This window comes from Odontesthes bonariensis, chromosome 10 (assembly GCF_027942865.1).
Source record: "Odontesthes bonariensis isolate fOdoBon6 chromosome 10, fOdoBon6.hap1, whole genome shotgun sequence".
Taxonomy (NCBI): domain Eukaryota; kingdom Metazoa; phylum Chordata; class Actinopteri; order Atheriniformes; family Atherinopsidae; genus Odontesthes; species Odontesthes bonariensis.
Genome location: NC_134515.1, coordinates 12,730,508 through 12,750,465, shown reverse-complemented (window position 1 = coordinate 12,750,465; position 19,958 = coordinate 12,730,508). Strand labels below are relative to the sequence as shown.

The 19,958-nt window shown below is 39.3% G+C and overlaps 1 protein-coding gene across 1 annotated transcript in view; it reads left to right on the top strand.

The window, feature by feature from the left end:
• nphp4 (nephronophthisis 4) overlaps positions 1-19,958 on the top strand; it is a 176,505-nt gene that overhangs the window by 96,704 nt on the left and 59,843 nt on the right. Inside the window, exons 13-16 of the mRNA XM_075476298.1 lie at positions 5,579-5,716; positions 11,673-11,830; positions 15,543-15,734; positions 18,794-18,981. Coding sequence (XP_075332413.1) covers positions 5,579-5,716; positions 11,673-11,830; positions 15,543-15,734; positions 18,794-18,981 — 676 coding nt within the window. The remainder of the gene's footprint in view (positions 1-5,578; positions 5,717-11,672; positions 11,831-15,542; positions 15,735-18,793; positions 18,982-19,958) is intronic.

Sequence of the window (19,958 nt, the reverse complement as noted above, 5' to 3'; positions counted from 1 at the left end):
GCTTCATAGAAACGGATTATTGCTTCATTCTTTCTATAACATAGAAATAGAAATATTGGTTTTTGGGTTGTATTTGTTGTGTGACTCTGTAACAAGACCCCAAGCCTTTACTAAATGTCTTCATGTTTTATTTTCTCCCATCAGACTCTCGCGCACACACTTCTCATTCTTACTCACATTCAGGCCCATTGTTCACTCTGTGACTTGGATCTTCCTCTTTCTCATGCATGCCTTATACTTTGCGCTTTCGTTTTCCTGACTTTTCCACCTTTTGTTCTCAATATTTCATTCCGGTAATCACTTCATCATTTTTGTCAGATCTCGGCGTAATCCTCCTCCATTTTAAGGCAGATTCGTCTCTCACGTCGACGCAGTGAGCTGGATTCTGTGTCAGCATCGCTCAACCTCACACACACACACACACACACTCATGTTAAGGAAAGAGCCAAATGAACATTCATGAGGCTCATTAAAACACAGCACACAGAGAGGAAAGTTATAGGACAAGGAATGACACTTTAGAGAGCACAGAACAAATTCTGAGAGCTACTCAATCTGTGTCATTCAAGAACACGGAGGAATGTTGACACAGATTTTTCTGATGTTCCTCATCTATTTTAGCCATTACGATTAATAATATTAGCCTTTAAGAAACTGTGGCTTCTCAAATAGAAACACTTGGCAACCTCTAAAGTCCCCATAAACATAGATCCTCCAAAGCAAAGCATTGTTATGGGTAAAGCCTCTTTGGGTGAGAGATTAGCTACCCATCAGATGTCCTAAGTGTTTTTATTTTTTTTTATTTGCTCATCCCTTGCACGTCACTTTTGGCTGAAACAAACGGGCAATGGCTAAATGCCAAACTCAAGACTTCACAAACAGCATTTATTTCCATCTTTTGTATACAGTCCAAGTTGCTGGCACAGCAGATTTGAGCAGGATGGAGGACAGGACCGTGAGCCTTGAAAACTGGAGCATGCATGTTGAATTGTTTAACTACATTTGACCAAGCAGTGCACCAAATTTCATCAGAAGAATCCAACCTGCATGTCTTCACTGAAGGTAGTTTGCATCCTCTCAGTAAACCAAAACGGAGGGAAGAGTGTCGCCTTTTCAATTCAACCTGAACATGAAAGATTACCATTGTAGACCTCTTCCTCTTTTTTAAAAAAAAAAAAAAAAAAAACATGCCACAATTTAACCAGCAGAGGGAAACAAAGAGTGATATCTGGCATCTGTAAGTTTAAGAATAAAAATGAAGGAAAAAATAAAGTGGCAAAGAATTTCTCATTTTTTATTGTAGTCATGTTATCTTCCTATTTATTTACCTTTGTTTCTGATGTTATTTCTTGCCCTGGATAAAAGGTGCCTTTTTCTTTCTTATGTTTGCATGAATGATTCCAACACTGAAAATGATTAGGGCTTATTAATATGAGTAGAGCAGATCATTTTTGGAGGATCAGTCGGATCACAATAATCTGGCACAGCAATCTTATATGTCCGTCTCCAGTGTTTGTCCACCCTCCTACAACTGAAACTGAACTATATGTTCGTAATATGTGAATGTCCTCGGAGTTCCATGGCCACCGGCTGTACCTAAAGGAGCAATATTTTCAACAGTTATTCCTTTGCATATTTGACTTCCTAAAAAAAACTTGACTAAATCCGGATGTGGGTTTGTTTTGTTGCATTCTGCTTGTTAAAACACTTGGCAAGCATCAATGTGCAATCTCCCGTGTGTCCAAGCTGCTAAAACAGCTGGAGATATTTCAGAAAGCAGACTCAGAATTCAGATTCCACACTTGGATCTGCTTCCTCTCTCCAACACTGTTCACCCTCAGCTGTTGGTCTGCAGACTATTTTTTTTTTTTTTTTAGTGGTCTGGTCTTTTGTATATGCTTCATTCACTCACACACATACAGACAAGCATGTCCCATGAAGCCAGAATGTGAACAGATGATCTGCCTGGCTGTCAGGGCAAACAGGCTGAGCTCAGAACATTGGCAGCCACAGCACTGCCACTACTAATTGCCTCACTCCACGTATTTTCATAGTGTGTGTTTGAGATCCTCTTATGCAGAGTCTATCTGGTGTCTTTCACACCCCCTATATGCAAAACACAGTGACTCACATGTATGTGTGTGAAAAATAGGATTCGGCTCAGCAATACTTGAAGGGGCTGACTTGTGACAGTGCTGCCTTGGACATTTTTGGACATTTTGAGCATTTCCAGCCACCAGAAGAGCTCCTTTTAGGATGGTTTCTGTTCTTTAACAAGCAACAAACTGTGGAGTGTTCAGCTGTTTCCAATGAAGAAGCCATCTGACACCATGTGAGAAAATTTAAGTGACTGGTTTAAAATCAGTTCCCTCTGCAACCCTAAAATGGCGTTTTTAGCTGATTTTGATACAGACCAGGCGTACTACTTTTCAAGACATAAAACAGTTTTCATAAGTTTTTGAAAAATGAAAAAAGAAAATGGAAACAAAATTGAAGCAAGATAAAGGTTCAGTTAGTGATTTGTTTGATTATACCGAGTAGTTTAATGCCCCAAGATCAGAGTTCTATTGGCAACAGTCACTCCTTGAGTAGCTATTTTCTCAAAAATACGAGGAGTAACTGGTGCAAATGTTTAGATGGCTGTCAAACAGACACCTGCTGTTTTAATAAACAGTGCTGCCTGTTCCCGTTTTGCCATGAGCAATTGATTTCATTTGATTTCATGCCACTCTTGGGACTCATTCAAGTTGGTTACCTTGCTGAGAAGTTGGAGTCATGCCGTCTGTCACCAGCAGCTCTTAGTTTTACACTCTGCTCTGGCTGCTTATTCTCTTTCAGTTGCTCCTCTGCAGTGTTTAAAACTAACCTGTTAGCAGTTTTGAATATCACAGGATTTACTTTTTTTTATGTGCTGTCACAAAAACATAAACCTGACCATATCTTACTTTGTAGACAGGCTTGTGACTGTGGTTGCAGCGTGCACTGATGTTTGCATCAGCTCTGATTGGGTGTTTACAGAGTAAATGGAAGCCCTTTGGGAAGTAAAGTACCCAGAGGTAAAACAGAGAATATTCAAACTCCTGTCAAGGAGTTTGGAAACGAGGACCATCTGACTGTGATACATGACAATATTGTTGACAACATGATACAAATGATTGTAAACTTTAACAAGGCCACTTGCACATTTTCAGATGAAGGAAAGCTTCCAACACTCTTACAGTGCTGTAACATCTTATGGTGTATATCAGCACTGTTAAATGTCTCTTTTTAACAGACAGTGTCTAAATTTGCAGACTTTGTGATTCAATTCAAGAGGACATTTCGGTTTCAAAGAAAGCCAAGTCTGCAAGGATGGATTTTAGGGGATATATAGACGTACTGTACAATGACTCATGTGGCTTCATAATAGTTCAATTAAATGAAAATGTACACGTTTTATAACATGTCAACTGTTCTGTTAAAGGTTACAGTCAAGCATTAGATTTTTGATTAAGCATGGAAGCCAATTATGGTAAATAGAAAGGTGTTTTTTTTTCTAACATTATAGTAAATAAAGGGTAAATTTAAAGGGAAAATGTGGGTTTTATGGTGTTAAGATTATGATTCGGCTTGTATGTATGGAATAGGGGGTAAACACGTCATTTTATTGTTGTTGCTTGTTTCCATTCACTTGTTTTTCACCGCTCCAGACATGTTGACACTTGTTGCTATGGATTTGTTGGGGATATACTGTATAACCAGTGCATTCATGAGGGTATTGTTTTAGTCTTTTTTAAAGCTCAGTGTCAAAACAAGTTTAATGTCCTTACAAGCATATAGGAATCAGAATGAGTATGAGAGCCTATAAAACAGGTGAATGAGTCAGTGAGTGTTTAATTTGTTTTTCAGTATGGTTTGAAGCAGCATCGAGAGAGAGAGAGAGAGAGAGAGAGAGAGAGAGAGAAAGAAATGTGTTTTTACTGTATTTGGTAAGGATAAAAAAATCAACTATAAAAAACACACTGGCAATCTTGGGACAATACGTTTGCTTTGTGCTTAGCTTTGTTTCTAGTGCCTTAATAAGAGGATCACTTCGTCCAAATTTAGAATTATAAAGTGTTATCTTGTTTCCGATTTTTCTTTTAAAGACAGCTTTGCAGAATATGTTTTTTTTTAGTGTCTCCCACTTGTTTGTGGTGATTAAGAGCCTGATTAGCATTCAGTTGAGTTGTCCATATTCATTTCCATTAGATTTTCATGAGATGGTTAAGTTTTTTGTCTGCGCTTCTCAGCAGCTGCAGCTCAGGTCAAACCCAGCTGAGATGAAATGGTGCTATAAACGTTGCAGACAATTTAAAGTGAGGGACTCTTAGAGGACGCATGGCAAACATGTTTCTCTTTTGCTGTGAGATCTATTTGAATACGTTGGACATCTGATCAAGATGCCTCCTGGGGAGAGCCGTCTTAGAGGAAGCCTCAGGGCTGTCTCAAGACAAACCAGAGGCTTTATATTTCCTAGAAAGCGTGGGAATGCCTCAGCATCCACCAGGATTAGCTAAAGGTAAACGAGGACAAGGGCATCTAAGCTCCTCTACTTATTGCTTCTTCTGCGAATCAAAACAAAATTAATTATGGAAAAATGTTTAGATTAGAGCAAATTACATGTGGAACATAGAAGATTTCATAGTTTTTGTAATAATCCGGGCATTAGGTAGCCTTCATAAAGCATTTCTGCTTATTTTGTGACATTGACTATTGTTTTCATGCCCACAGCACTATACAGTAATAAAGTTATGTGATACACACTTCTCCCTTCCACTTATTTATAATTTTTAGTCGCAAAAGTTATTCTATTAACTTTTGCTTGGCTATTATTTCAAATGTCGTAAAGCTTTCCTTTATTCTTTATAGACAGGCATTTATTATGAACACTTCAGTTAAACTCAGAAGCTTAAATTGTGATTGACTGCATGTAGCACGACTTAATGTACTTCTTATTGACTCTCTCTGCATGTAGACAGCAGATAAATATGGAGGGACAGTGCTGATGTTAATTTGCATTTGCAGCAACCTTTGACCAAAAGCTTAAATGTAAATGGCTGGGGGGGGAAATATTCCCATTAAAGACAGAACATTTTTAATACAAACAAATACTTTCAGTGGCTGAAGCATTGAAGCATTCACTTTGATCAGCTTCAACAGTGTGTGCTGCAGAGTGCAAGAGGAGGGGTCATCCTGCTCCACTGTTTTATATGACATTACACAGGTCCGTCATCAGCAGTAATCAATATGTTAATAATCCTTCAGTTAAAATGAAATAAAAAGAAAATTGTAAGTTATCTTTTGTCTCCAGTCACATTTCTTTAGAATCAAAAGACAAACAGTTTTCAACTCAACTGCGAGGGGATGACAACTTTAAAAGCTTGTGGGTGGGGAAACGGGTGGAGTGAGAGAGGCTTATGAGCACTAAAACAGGGTAACAGGCTGTTGGTGTCATCTGAGACGGTGCATGTGTCTCTCTGGCGTAGAGAACATTTCTAAACCCTGTTGTTCGTAATCATAATAATAACAGCGAATCATTTGCATTGTTTCTTTGCAGCTCTCACTGTCTCAGCTGGCAGCTACTTCACGCTACCCGACCATCAGCCACTCCAGCTCGGCGTTGCCCTGGCAACAGTCATTTCCTTCTCTGCTCCATCCTTCCCCATTGGCATCGGCCCACCAGCTGTCACATGTCGTAAGATTTCCACCCCCGTTTGCTCACACACACAAAAACACACTCACACAGCCATGCACTCATCCTCCACATACATGCTAAGAAAATACAGTATTGGGCAAAAAGAAGTCACAAGGTAGATATGCAGAGACAGTGACCCTAAAACAGACAGCATTGTACTTAGACTTGAAACATCCCCAAGTCTATGCAGACAATTCAAAGATGCACTTTACCCATACGACACTCAGCTGAGAACCAATGAGACACACACACACCAAACCTCCAGAACTCCAGATCTGCACACTCTTTGTCTCAGGAGCTGTTGGAGCTGCTGGAGGTGTTGAAGCTGATCCTTTTCATCTTTATAATCAAAAGAAACTTCATTCTTTCACATGGATTTTCAAGTCTTTTCGCAAAGGCTAATTCAATTTTCCTGGGGTATCCAGTGTCCTGTGAAACCTTATGTTCTGCCTTCTGACCTCTTCAAGTTGATTTTAACTGACTAATTTTTGCATCAACACCCATTTGAAATATCACAACAGCCACTTTAATAGCAGAGCTTGTCTCATCTTTTTTTAATGTATTAGTGGATTATCTATGAGCAACTAACATTTTTTTTTAGTAAATTATATCCTTTCTGACTTAATCAACATAAATTCCAGTGAACTGTCATAGAGATGGTGATGGATATTTGAAAGTGTTTAACAAGCCACACTTCTTAACAAGCTTAATGCATGTGAGATTGTCCTATCGTTGCAACGAGGGGATATGCTGAAGCAAAACTGAGGAAGTCAGCTGTACCCTGCTGATTTTAATACCTCTGGTGAATAATTTCCTGAAATGATGCAGGGGTAACCTGTTCCCCACAGTTGTGGGTGTTTGCTGCTGAGAATTGGCTGGCAGAGTCATTTTGCCTTTGAAAGCTGCTTCGTCTTTGCTAAATTAGACAATGTTCACCCACAAAGATGCATATATTTGGGAATCAGTGCACTGCGCATTAGAAACAGTGATAAATCTCACAGAATGGTGAGGCAGTCATAATGCTTTAATCCTGGGATTAACCCTCAGTCTTTTTCTGCTAATCAAAATCATTTTGCACATTCTTATATGATATGTAAATGTCTCTTTGATGTATAAAAAAGATAATATACCGCTAGCGTTTGAGAAGTATAGGGTTTTGATTGGCCACTTGTAAACACTGTCAGTTTAGTAACATGCTCAATCTGGTCAGGATGATGTAAGCTGATTCACCTATATAGGAAGCACATGGCATCTCTGTTGCCCTTTTCTATTTCACATCTAATTCTAAAGTAGCTTTGCTTGAATTATGTCAGAGACTTATACCCTGAAAGTCCATGTACTGTGCCCAGGCTTTATCAAGTGTAACAAAGACACTGATTCCTGAGCGTTATGTGGCACATTCACCAAAAAGGTTGCACCTTACTAACAGGACTAAAATGGATCTAGCAGTTTTGTAACTAATTTCCGTTGCATCTTTAAGTTGGTAGCGTTAATAGAAGGATTTTAAAGTACTGCATCTCATGGATGCTTGGGGAGAATAAGGAGGCAAACTATTTTTAAAACACCTAGAGCCTAGATTGTTCATTTTGGCCTGAATGTTTTGCAGCTTTTTCTGGTTGAATTTCTGAAGGGTTTTTTTCAAATGGAAACATTCTACGGTTTGTTGATAGTGTTGTCAAAAACTGTAACAAAGAGTTTTGTAAAATAAGTTTTGTTAAATCTAACCTTTCAAAAACTGAAATCTTTAGGCCTTTTAGTCATTGCAATTTTTTGGTTTCCGAACGCTCACTGTCAATCACATCAAAACAGCAAGGTGATCAGGCTGAAAGGACGTAAATACCAGATATTTAATGTTACCATAAATAAAGCTAGCACAGAATTCTTAACATGCGCATGGATGATGTTCTATACCGTCATGCCCATGTTTTTTTTTACCTTTCCCTCGCCTACAAATGGCAGAAAAGCTGTTAAAGTTTAAAATTGCCCAACACTAAATCTAAACATGATGAGTCATTTTATGTTTGCCATACTTCACATCACCCATCCATGCTTTTTCTTCTACAGTTTGAGGTCTTGGCTGTTGTGGTAGCAGGTTTTGTAAATAGCTCTAAAATGACTGTGCAATTTGTTCAGTTGCCTTTCTATGTCTTCCTTTGTCATCACAAGATTGTAGGAGCTGTGTCAGCGTGGTCCTGCCTGTTCTACCTGCTTTTATGCCTCAACACAGCCAAAAAATACTTTCTAACTAGAGAGCAGTGTTTTTAATGGGTTTCTCCCATATTTCATGCCTCAAATCCACAAAGCTTAAGCTATGAATCATATTGCAGGAATAATCCCGAAACTGTGGATCAGGCTTGCTGGAGATTACAAAAAAATCAAAAGCACAATATGGCTAAAAAAGGCTGAATTCAATTTTGTTCTGAAAGACTCACAAACTCCTGCTGTGATAAAACTGTCAGAACAACTTATCTATTTCATATCTTTCTGTAACTACACTGGTTGGTTAAGAGTTGACTCTTTTTGTACTAAGCGTTTTAAGGTAAAGCTATAACTTACATCACTTTAATACAAGATGACTTTCAAATGAGCTCAGGTTGTTGTTAATCTCAAACTCTTAATCAAGATCAAGTCAAATATTGTCGCAGCTGAACAATTAAGAATAGTTTACACGCAAAGTGTAGAAAAAGAAAAAAAGATACCTTCAACTAGCTGTCTCAACCGTTTCACGTATCAGTTTCTTTCTTAAAGGGATAGTTCGCCTCTTTTGACATGAAACTGTATGACATCCCATAATAGCAATATCGTGTATAAACATAGACTTACCCAATACTGCGCCCTGTGAGCCGAGCCATAAATCTTACCACAGCAAGTATAGCTGCAGCTGCATAAACCCTCAGGGCATCGAACTATTGGTCTATATATTTCTAATTGTTTCAACTTTTTCAAAAATAATTTGATAAAGCATTTCTTCAATCCGATGTCTTGTCAACCAACTTCATCTTGACATCCTGAGTGTTTTCAGTGTTCTGCCATGAATGCAGGAAACTTAGCGCGTTGCTTGATTGAAGCTCCTTGTTTGAAACCGAATGCAGACACTGTAGAGGTCCGTCTTTGATTTCACATTAGAGGCATCGAAAGATGCTATGAATATTAAAGTCTGGGGGAAAGTGTGACACTTACTCCTCTAGCTGCCATTAGTTTTCAGTTATGGTACTGTAAGTGGTTTCTTCAGTCATTAAATCAACCTGCAGGACTTACAGTTGAAACCTTCATTTGTCCTTGTAACCTTAAAACCTGAGCATAGCTTCCTATAAAAAGCACTCATCCATATGTCATCACACACCAACACCTCAATTGAAGCAAGTTCAGATGCAGTTTGAAGCCATTACTTTGAACCATTTAAATGTGTTAAAAGCCTTTCCAGACATCCTCTTAGATTATTATTTTGCAGGCTGTTTGATCAGAAAGGAACCATGCATGTGTGTCTTGTATACATGCTTGATTTTGATTGAGGTTATAATCAGCCCTGCATGTCCTCTAATAGGCCAACTAAACCATGCGTGTGTCAACTTGACTGGAAAAGGCATCATTAGCACTGTAGCTAATTGTCAGCGCTCTTGTACCCTGAGCTGTGTGTCTGTCAGTGAAGGGAGGTTTAATGTTTGCTGCGAAGGAAATTAGAAATCTTGAGTTATCCACACGCAATAATTGCAGTTTCTTGTAAAAGTTAATATTGTTACACAGCGGAATGTCAGTAAATTGCGGAGTAAAATGCAAGACAGCCGATAAAAGATTTAACACCAAGTTGTTTAAGCAATCACTTGCTGTTCGTTTGTACCTAAACTGTCTCTAAATGGTATTTTGGTTAACTTAAAAATTGTTAACTAATGATAGAATTGTGCAAATTCATCATTCTTACATCAAAAAGAAATTAGATATGAACAGTGCACGGTGGTGCGGTGGTTAGTGCCATCGCCTTGCAGCAAGAGGTTTCAGCTGGGTTCGAATCCCGGCTGGGGCCTTTCTGTGTGGAGTTTGCATGTTCTCCCCGTGTATGCGTGGGCTTCTCCGTGTACCCCGGCTTCCTCCCACCGCACAAAAACATGCATGTTTGGTTATTTGGTGACTCTAGATCGACCCTTGGAGTGTGAGCGTGGATGGTTGTTTATCTCGCTTGTTTCTATGTGGCCCTGTGATGGACTGGTGACCTCTCCAGGGAGTACCCCACCTCTCACCCAATGACAGCAGGGATAGGCTCCAGCGCCCCCCGCTATTTATAAGATAAATATATAAATACAGTAAATAAAGACTAACTTTTTTAAGTTAGTCTTTCTTTAAAAACTTTTTAAAAAAAATCAAGATTAAAAAAAAAAGACAAGGAACTGACCCCACAAACAAGTATTTTGTATGCGTGATGTAGCTTGTTGTTACATATCATAAAAATCTGATGTTGTCCCATAATGTCCAAAACTATCAAAATCTCATCAATAAACTGCAGCATTAAACTGAGCCCCTGATGTTTCTTCATTTCACTGACCACAAACATTTTGAATCAATACCACCTGCTGCCATAAGCACTTAATGGTGCTCAAAATGTCTGGTTGTCCACAGCTTCTATGTAGCCTCAATCAAATGTTCTTTTTACACCACTGGGCTTGGAGCCAAAGAGTAAGCAAACAGAAGCCCAAAGAGATGGACTTTTCATGAGATATGTAAACAAAATTGTAGTTTTACGTGTTGCCATCTATCTAAATTCTCAGTTTCATTGACTGCGATAAGCCCTTTTGCCAGAGCACCTGCTGTATGTTAAAGCCTCATTTAGATGTCGTCTGAAATTGAGCAAGAGCAGATCAGTGGAATTGATTGCATGCACTGGATCATACAAAGATAGAGACAAGCGTACTCCACATTCTCTCCCTGCTACTACACCTGCTGATCCATCTCTACCAAATACTTCTGTCCTCTTATAGTGTGACAATGTGCTCTCGCACAGCATACCACTCTTTCTCGGTGTATTTGTGTTCATCTTGAATGGAAAGATGTGTCAAGATGTGTGAAGAGATGTTTGCAAAAAACAGATGATACAAACAGATAAAATTCAGCAACACTAAATCACAAACAGTGCGGTATAGAGGAAACGTGTGCAGAGTTCATAATAAAGCCGGGAGGATGGATCTCAAATGTAAAACATTCAGAGCGATGTACTGCAAGCAATGTTCAAATTGGCCAGACAACTTGTGTGAGGCAGTGAATATGATGAAATTACTCCCTCTGCTTCTGACATCTTGTGGTTCTCCATGCATCACTTTTACAGAAATAGAATTGCACAGCATAGTTTCTGAGATTTGCTTGTCATTCTGTGTGCCGAACATTTCAATCTACATTTGTTGATTTAAACTAAATTGTAATTCAGTGGAGTTCTTGCAGCCTTCAGAGTGTATTAGGCATAGGTTTGTGTATTGATGAACAAGGCTGTCTGAAATGTTGTAACACATGCTGTAGATAAGCCTTTAGAATCAATGCTGACACTGACACAGACCAAGTAAATCAAGACCAGGGTAAGCTCCTTAAGTCTTCTGTGACACATGTCTCCTGTGTATTAAAGATATGTATTTCTACTGTAAGCGTAGGGTTGGCGCCGTCAGAGTACTACAGTTTGCAATTTCTAGAATTAGTTTTGACAAATCCACTGCAAGCTTTTTTCTCTTTTTGCTTTAATCCAAGACTTTTACTTTAGATCAAATTTTCATGTATCCAGTTGTTGATTATGTTGAGTAAAGTCAGTCTTTTTTTTTAGATTCCTCTATGCTTAATTTCTTGTGCCTTTATCCCTAGTTCTGCATGTGGTCTGAATGGTAAAGAGTGTCATGATTCTTCGGCAGTGCCATATTAGAGCAATGCTACAGATTAAAAACATTAATCAAATGTATTGTATCGCTTCTTTTTTTTGCTCCAGGCCCGCTCGACTGTTACAAACATTGCCCACCTGGAGATGGACCTTCAGCGGGGAGGCGATGAGCCACATTCAATGCAAGATGAAGACGACCAGCTTCAGGAGCTGCCCTTCACCCCTGTCCATGCGCCGGTCATTACTTTGAGAATAAATGTGCCCAGGTGAGCTGTCCCAGATGGTAAAGCAGGTTTTATACTGTTCAAAGCCTCCATGAGAGTTTTTGTTTCAGCAAAAACAACAAATTGCAATTCATGTTGGTAAAAAGAGCAATGTGAAAGTCCGAAAATGTTCCCTTTTCTTTTTCATGCTCCCCTGTTTGCCTCTGAATTTCCATTCCTCATGTTTATTTGAGTTGTTTGCTCTGCTCTTAAATTCAGTGAGCGTGTGAGGCCACGCTGCCCTCTGCAACCCAAAGGTGCTGTAATTATCTATAAGGAGGACGTGTCGTTACCAGCATCAGCTGTGTAACATGAATTGCAATAAAGAGGCCAGCTGCTATTTGTGAAACAGAAAACAATGAGAATAGATGTTCATGTTGTGTAGCTCTGAGGATTGTTTTGCTGAATACAGCTTGAGTGGAATTGAATTGGTGGTCGACACCTCTGTGTAAGATGGGCATTTTAGCATATTTCTTATAATTGAAACTCATACATTTTGCCCACCTGATGCATGCAAGTGAGGATCTAGTTTTCAGCACGTTTTCTCTCTTTGTACTACACGTATTGATACAGCTCTTACTGTGCTGTAGTTTTATTAAGAAAACAATGTGACTGTTTCACTTTTAGTTTCTGCAGCTTTATTACTGTCTCATTGCCTGTAGACATTAGGATTTCCTTTTCAGTACACATTAACATGATGGTTTTAAATTCTCCTGAGCCAATAAGCTTCCTGCTTTTTTACACACACAAAGCTTGTTGAGAAGCTTCTCTCTGTGACAACTTGAGTTAATTATTAATACCTTTAATCCATTGATAATGAAAACAACTTGGAAATTACAGTGCAGCACAATGAACTTTGAACACAATGAAGATTTGAAATATAAAAACAAAATTGACTCGGCTGTTTTATTTTGATAGAGCTGTAAGTTACAATGTAAACATCGGGGGCCTCTGCACACACAGATTTAATTTAGAATCCATCTGTGCGCCTTGTGTGTGTGTTTTTTTCTTAACTGTAGATACTTATTTTCACATTTAATGGTTGAAGTGGTCTCCTACCTGTCCTCTCAGCAGTCAGATTCATTATGACTGACTTCAGGGTCATTCTCAACAGGGTTTGGGTTATTTGAGACTGCAAAAACACGAACATGGGGGTTATGCTCTAAGTGCTTTAAGATCGTGTTAAATCTTTACTCTTCAAATGACACTTTAAGAAAAGTCTGTGACTAGCGATTTGACCCTGTTTGCAACACGCTGATAGTGTGACAACCCATTGCAATTACAAGACTTATTGTCTTCTCTTTACTTATAAGCAGGTCTGCGATTGTTTTTCCGCTTGAAAACTGTGCTTCACACTGTGCTTCACACTGTCCAACATAGTTTTTTACACCTGATTTTTTTCACTGTGTTCTTACATCTTTATGCCATCCATTTTTTTTAATTTTCAAAATGTTTTTATCTCCAAACCAAGAGAAGAATTAAAACAGCTCTGACAGTTGGGGAGGGGGGTTGCTTCAGCTGGCTGGTGCCATTCAGTTACATGCGTGCAGAGGGAAGCATGTATAAGTTACACAGTCAAAGTAATGCACATGCCCACATCTAGTTTTTCACTGTCAGAAAAGCACCTGCAGAGCACAACTTGCAACTCATGCAGACAGACATACCTTGCAGCTCAGTACAGTACAGTGATAAATGCTTGTTGTGATCATATCTGTCTGACAGATCTACAAGTCCAACTTGAGACAGATAGCTAGAAGCGCTTCTCAGCCATTGGATTGGCTGTCTCGACAGTAGCGACAGGGATGACACCAGATCCTATCTGAAAAGTTCATAGATATTCGTTTTGAATTAGGGAAAAGAAAAAAGCTTTGGAGCAGTTTGAAAAATAGGCTCAGTGAAGTTATTTTCTTTACAGACACAGATGCTCTTTACCTGTTGGGAACAAAGCAAAAAGAAGCTGGTGCTCAGATAAGATTAAAAAAAGAAAATTGAATAAAAACGTTGATTCAAGCTTTTTTATATATATATATATATATATATATATATATATATATATACCTTTCTTTTTCATCTTGATAGTGGCCCACTGGGAATCCTCCCACTCAGGCATTGATTCCAGCATAGTACAGTAGTAGCATGAGTGTTTCTCAGATTTGATAGGACACAATATTTCATTTTGGCCCTTACTTTTGATATGCCAAGGCTTTTCCTATCCTGGTATTTGCATTTACTACCGAAACAGTTCACTGTTGCTATCATTCAAGAGATATTGATTGGCTCACTAATTGGCAACATGTGTGTCCTGGGCAGTAAAATGCTGCTGCCAGTAAGTGTAAGAAATCAGCCCAGAGTCAATTTAAAGAAACGGTTTCTCAACCTTTGCATCCCACTTTGGGTAATGGTCTCAGCATTGTTAGTGCAACACTTTGTTGTTAAATGGGGCTGTAATAGAGGGCTTTTGACTTTGATTTAGAGCAGCAGAATGTGATGAACTCACAACTTACAAACATGTCATTTAGAAAAGCAGTCAGGTCTATTGAGCTAGGACGCTGCACGAGAAAGTACACTTTGGAAATAATGGGACAAAGAAGAAACAAGGGATTGTATTAGTGCAGGGAATCTGTAAATAAGCAGCTGGCACTGAACTAATTTCACTATTCCAGCGTTTGGATCCAGACACGATCCTGTTCAGTTCAGTGGGCTGAAACATCTCTGCCTCTTCAATTGTAGCCAAAACATATTTTTGACTGTTTTCAGTATGGAATGACCCAATTCTTTGACAGGAAAAAGAAAGTTTAAAGAAGTTTAATTGAAGAAGGAGTGCATATCTGATCGCGTCCCTTTTTTAAATAGAAATGATGGCGTGAATATTAATCCACAGGGCCTGAATTAAGATGCAATTTTGAGCAATGGGGGAAAGATGGAAAGCATGAAATTGATACAGCTGCAGAGAAAAACACAATTGACTTCCTTCCTCACTGTTGTCATCATAATTAATTTGATCAAGGCTTCATTCCATGATGAATTTGTCACTGTGGGCTCAAATGTTTACCAAGTGGACACGGCCAGCGTTGGTGCTATGATAACATTATCACTGCACTTTAGCCAGCCATCTGTGCACTGCATTTATCATACCCACAGTGTCTGGTGTCAGCGTTGAAAGTCTAAGTTATGACTGTTACCATAGTTGCACAAAAACAGGTGGCCACTATGATTAGAGATAACTGGCAATTATGCTTGAAAATCCTGAGGGAGCACTTTGGCACCCGTTCTCTCTACCTGTAACTATTATCATGGTGCTGCTGCTTGACGGATTCTGTTGACATCCTTATGCTCTCCAGTCATCATTTCACCACATTTTGGTTCAGTGCAGCTGAATATTGAAATTCAGGTTCTGCTAAACTGGATGAAGTGCCTAAGTTGACGTTATCTCCCAAAAGATAAACATCTTGAGCAAGAATGGATCTGATAAAAGATTAAGAAAACTATTTAAAATCATAAAACGGTATTACGCTCCCCTCAGATCTCGTCATTTTTTTTCTGTCTCATTTATTGCAAATCACCCAATTAAGGCCAGTGCAGCAGGGACTCAACACATTACAACCTGCTGTATTTAAAGCGGAAAACATGCATTTACCAAAGGTTTTCCAGCTTGGTGAATAATCGCTGTGTTTAAACAACTCTGACATTTTCCTTTGATCTGACCCTTCTCTAGTTCCTGTTCAGTCAGCTCCAGGAGCTCACTGGCCCACCTCTTCTCTGCTGGCTTCCCTGAAATCGTGGACTACAGCGGGCAGGTGGCAGAAGTCCTGGACCCTACAGACCCTCTGCCCTTTGATCTTCAGCGGGAAGAGGCAGACCTTTTACAGGGAAACCTGCTGGTGTTCCAGTTTCTGGCGTTCACCAGGTGAGGCCTGCGGTGCTGTGACACATTCAGCTGCGGTGTTGATGTTGACTGGAAACAGCAGGTTGTGTCCTGCACCCTGTACTTGCTGCTGCCTCAAAAAAAACGTACACGTTTGGCCTATGCACTATGATAGATTAATAATAGTGTAATTATAGATATGCCTCTAGAAATGTCAGACTTATTGTGATGTATGTATATCAGAGCAGTCCTCAATTTGACAGCAGCTCAACAAAATCTTTCTGTACTTTTAGCCTCCGGCTACTTATCTGTATTGAGGAAAAGATGCATCCTTTAGGCATTTTGTTTGGGGGCTAAGGACAGCACCCCCCTGCTTTGAGAGTTCTCTATTTTGAATTTTAATATCTGCTAAGATTTCAGTGGTCTTAGACCAGGCAAGAAGTCCTGCCAGTCATCCTCCACTCATGTCAAGTACATACCCCCACTCATGTCAAGTACATACCCCCACACGACATGCATACGTGTTTCCTGTCTTAATAGAACCTTTGTCAGTGTTCCATCAGAGAAACCCATGGAGCAGCCTTCCCCTCTGACAGGTGCTGACAGTGGTGAAGAACTGCTGAAAGATGGCTACAAAACACTCCAGTATTTTGTGTCCTTCTATCTTGTCAGCAGTGCTTATATTTGTCATTCAGCATGGTGCCGCGACCTTTCATGTGCTAACCTTAATGCTTTGTGGTCTCTTGCTGATTATGGACATCCAATGCACAGGTCGTTGTGCATTAGGTCGCTAAGCCGAGTGACTGCATAGATAAACTACAACTAAGACTTGAAAGGGAAAGCAGATAATCTCTGCATATCATAACTACGTGTTGATCATTGACAGACAGGAAAATGATACCAAACGCATAACCCTGACTTGAATTTCAAGGAATCTGGCTTTATTTGATATTGTACATACTTTCCTGTTGCTGCAGACTCTTGTGCTTTTAAGAAAAAAATATTATTTTTACCAAACAATCTTAGATCTGAAGCGTGTTTGTTCAGAAAGATAGAAAGAAGTCCCAGTCTTTAGATAGACTCACTGGCTACCAATGATTGTCCAAAGTATCTATGATACATCCCCAGATGACTTTTTGGTGTGTGGTGGTATCAGTAGAGTTTGAATACTGAAAGGGGCAGAAAAGAGGCGATGCACTGACAAAAAAGCCAAAGCATTTGCATTTTTAAATGTCTGATGCTGGAGAGAAACACGCCGTTTCTCAAAACCCAAAGTCCACAGTTTCTTTGTTTTGTAATCTACCGCATCTCTGATATTTTTGTTTTGCTTTCTTATGAACTGCAGTGAATTTTCCAGCTTCTACATAAAATCAAACTTTGAAAAGTGTAACTTTGCTGCTGGAGAAGCAACCACAGTAAAAACCAAAGCAAAGTGTCAATGAATAAATAAACAAAACAGGAAGAAAATAAAACAAAACTTCATGCTTGATGCAGAGAAGTCATGAATCAACCCGTTTGATGTAAACTTTTACCACAGTGGAGAGGCTGACCGAGCTCTTGTTTTTTTGGGATTTTTTTGGGCTATTTAATCACATCTTTTGTGCAAGTTGGAGAGAAAAATAGTATTAAAAACTTGGCTGTATTGTAAGCAAACAACTGCAAATGTTTAAAGCCTGCAGATAAGATGAAACACTTACTGCGTTATCAACCGGAGATAATGCAACAAAATAGATTTTGTAATAACTGAAAATATGGATTTTTTTTTTACCTCAAATTTATTGGGATGGTTATAGCACTTATTCGGTTCTTCTGCTTCTTTTACAAAGCAATCTGAAGTGCTACCTGAACCCACACACTTGAGCTAACAGTAAATTGCATATCTGTGTGGCTCACTGTAGAGTGGGGTGAGGGCGGGTTACGTCATAATTATGATAAACAGGTACGGCAGGCAGGAGTTTACGATGTGGCTGCGATAGCAAGTTTGGAGCCTGTGGATATACAATGCAATTTCAACCTCACTCAGGTGCCATAATTATTAATCTTATCTGTTTACATAATGAATTCTTTTGCCAGATTCTCCATGACGATGAAGCACGACAGCCTCTATAACAGTGCAAAACCATGCTGCTCTTATTAGATTCCACTTTGAAATATCCGGCTCTGACTGTCTCTTGTATGTGGCCATGTGGGACATCTCAGTACTTCCTGCTACTTTTCCAATATTTTTTTTTAAATTATTTTGTTCATTATAACTGAATACGCAATAACTGATGGATTTTATCTTCATCAGATAGCAGCAAAAATGTCTAATCCTGAAATAACTTTGGTGCTTAAATTTTAGTGATTGGAAGCCCACTGAAAGTCGTTGCAGGGCAAACTGAGTTTGAAGTGTGGTTTTAGAAATGACATGTGTTTGTGAGATCGCACTCAGAGAGCAGTGTTTGTGTGAAAAGCAATACAAAGCAGTAGGGGGTTCATAGCCAAAAAGACCTATTTTCTAAAAAGAACTCCAAGCAAATCAAAAAGGGAATCCATTTGTGCCGGCAGACAACGTGGAATACAATATTATTTATACACTGAATTTTAGGCATGATTTGTTTTCTCTTCCATAAGTCTCATAACAAGTTTTCACGATACACCATAACTAACTTTTAAGAAAACATTAAGCAATCCACTCATTATCAATCAAAGATGTAGCGCTGAGTTTGTAACTTATTAATCATCAAGGCAATTTATAGCCACTTTTTAGGTGTGATTTACCCTCTTAAGTTCTAATCCTCTTTTTGATTACAAAGTTTTCACTTTGAAGTATCTATAAAGCCGAATCACTGGCTCTGATAGGATTGCAAGACATGCATATCATTTTTTTTTTCCTCCCTGAAACTGTCTGAGGTAAATCATGAGCTGAAATGTGATTTATTCTCCCAGCTTTCTAATGACATTTTGAACTGTAATTATTTTTTTAAATGTGTGCCACTCCACTCCCCACAATTATGAAATGTCAGTTATTATTTAACTATTAGTATTCTAGATATTTACATCATTCCTATGTTATTTTTTAGGGTACTTTGAATAATCATCTAACTGGTTTTTTTTGGCAGAATACCAGCTGCAGGGGTTGTTCCGGATTGGCCCAGCAACATCTACGTTACCTTCCAGTTCTATCGCTTTGCACCAGTCAAATCACAGCATCTCAAGCTGCTGACCAGTGACAAGGTTCAGCACAAAGCTGGTGAATTACTTCCCTGTGTCCTGGCCCCCATCAACAAAGACGGCACTCCTAATACCGGTAAGGCCTCATCACAGCAAAAAATAATATTCTCCATTTCCTTGTCGTCTGTCATGTGGCGCTACGCTGATGATGTGTAGTAGTTATGTTGCATATTTCTAAAGGTTTGTAATGTGGGGATGGAGCTCCATCTTTCCATGGTTAGTATGTTTGTACATGACTGTGTGCGGCAGCAACAGAAATGAGACACTGCTTGTCATAATATATACAGTGCTTGAGCTGGATTTCATGGGGATGAGTGACTCCTGATGACATTAAGAGAGGATGAACAATCCCTGGCTCAGTTTACTCCCCGATCATGCGATTGAGAAGTAAGAATGAAGAAGGAGAGAAAGGAAAAACATACTTGCTGTCTTCTCCATGCCAGGCTGGCTGATGCATTTAGCAGTACACACACTGCCACTGATTACAACCCTTGTTTATGCTTTATATGTGGTCCAGATTATGGATATAAACCAGGCTCATTTACATAACTTCTCTACAGGTTAGTATTGTACAATTGCTTCCTACAAACTGCGAGCTCATTCCATGATGCTCCGTGATGTTGGGTGATGCTGAGGCACTTCTCTCTCCATCAGCCGAGCAGGGGCTGATTGATGTCAAGTCTATTCGTGTAGCAGCTAATGAAATGGAAGCAATATTACAGCTTCTGACAGAGCGTGATATTGAGCACACAAACCCCCCCTCCTCCCCACCTCCCCCATCTTTAACGCCTACATCCGTTCCCTCAACACTCCAGTTCAGCTTTGTCAATATTTCTTTGTGTGTCTCAGCATCTTTCATTCTATGTCATCCTGTCTCTTTACAGACAGGTGCTGGACTACTCCAGTGTCCCTTTCTCATTTGAAAGATTAAGTACTAAGATGTCATTTAACAGGTAGTTTGTTCTCGGATTGTTTCTAAGGATGCACCGATACCGATGCTGGCATCGGCATCGCCACCGATACTTCACTTATATACTCGTACTCGTACTTGTC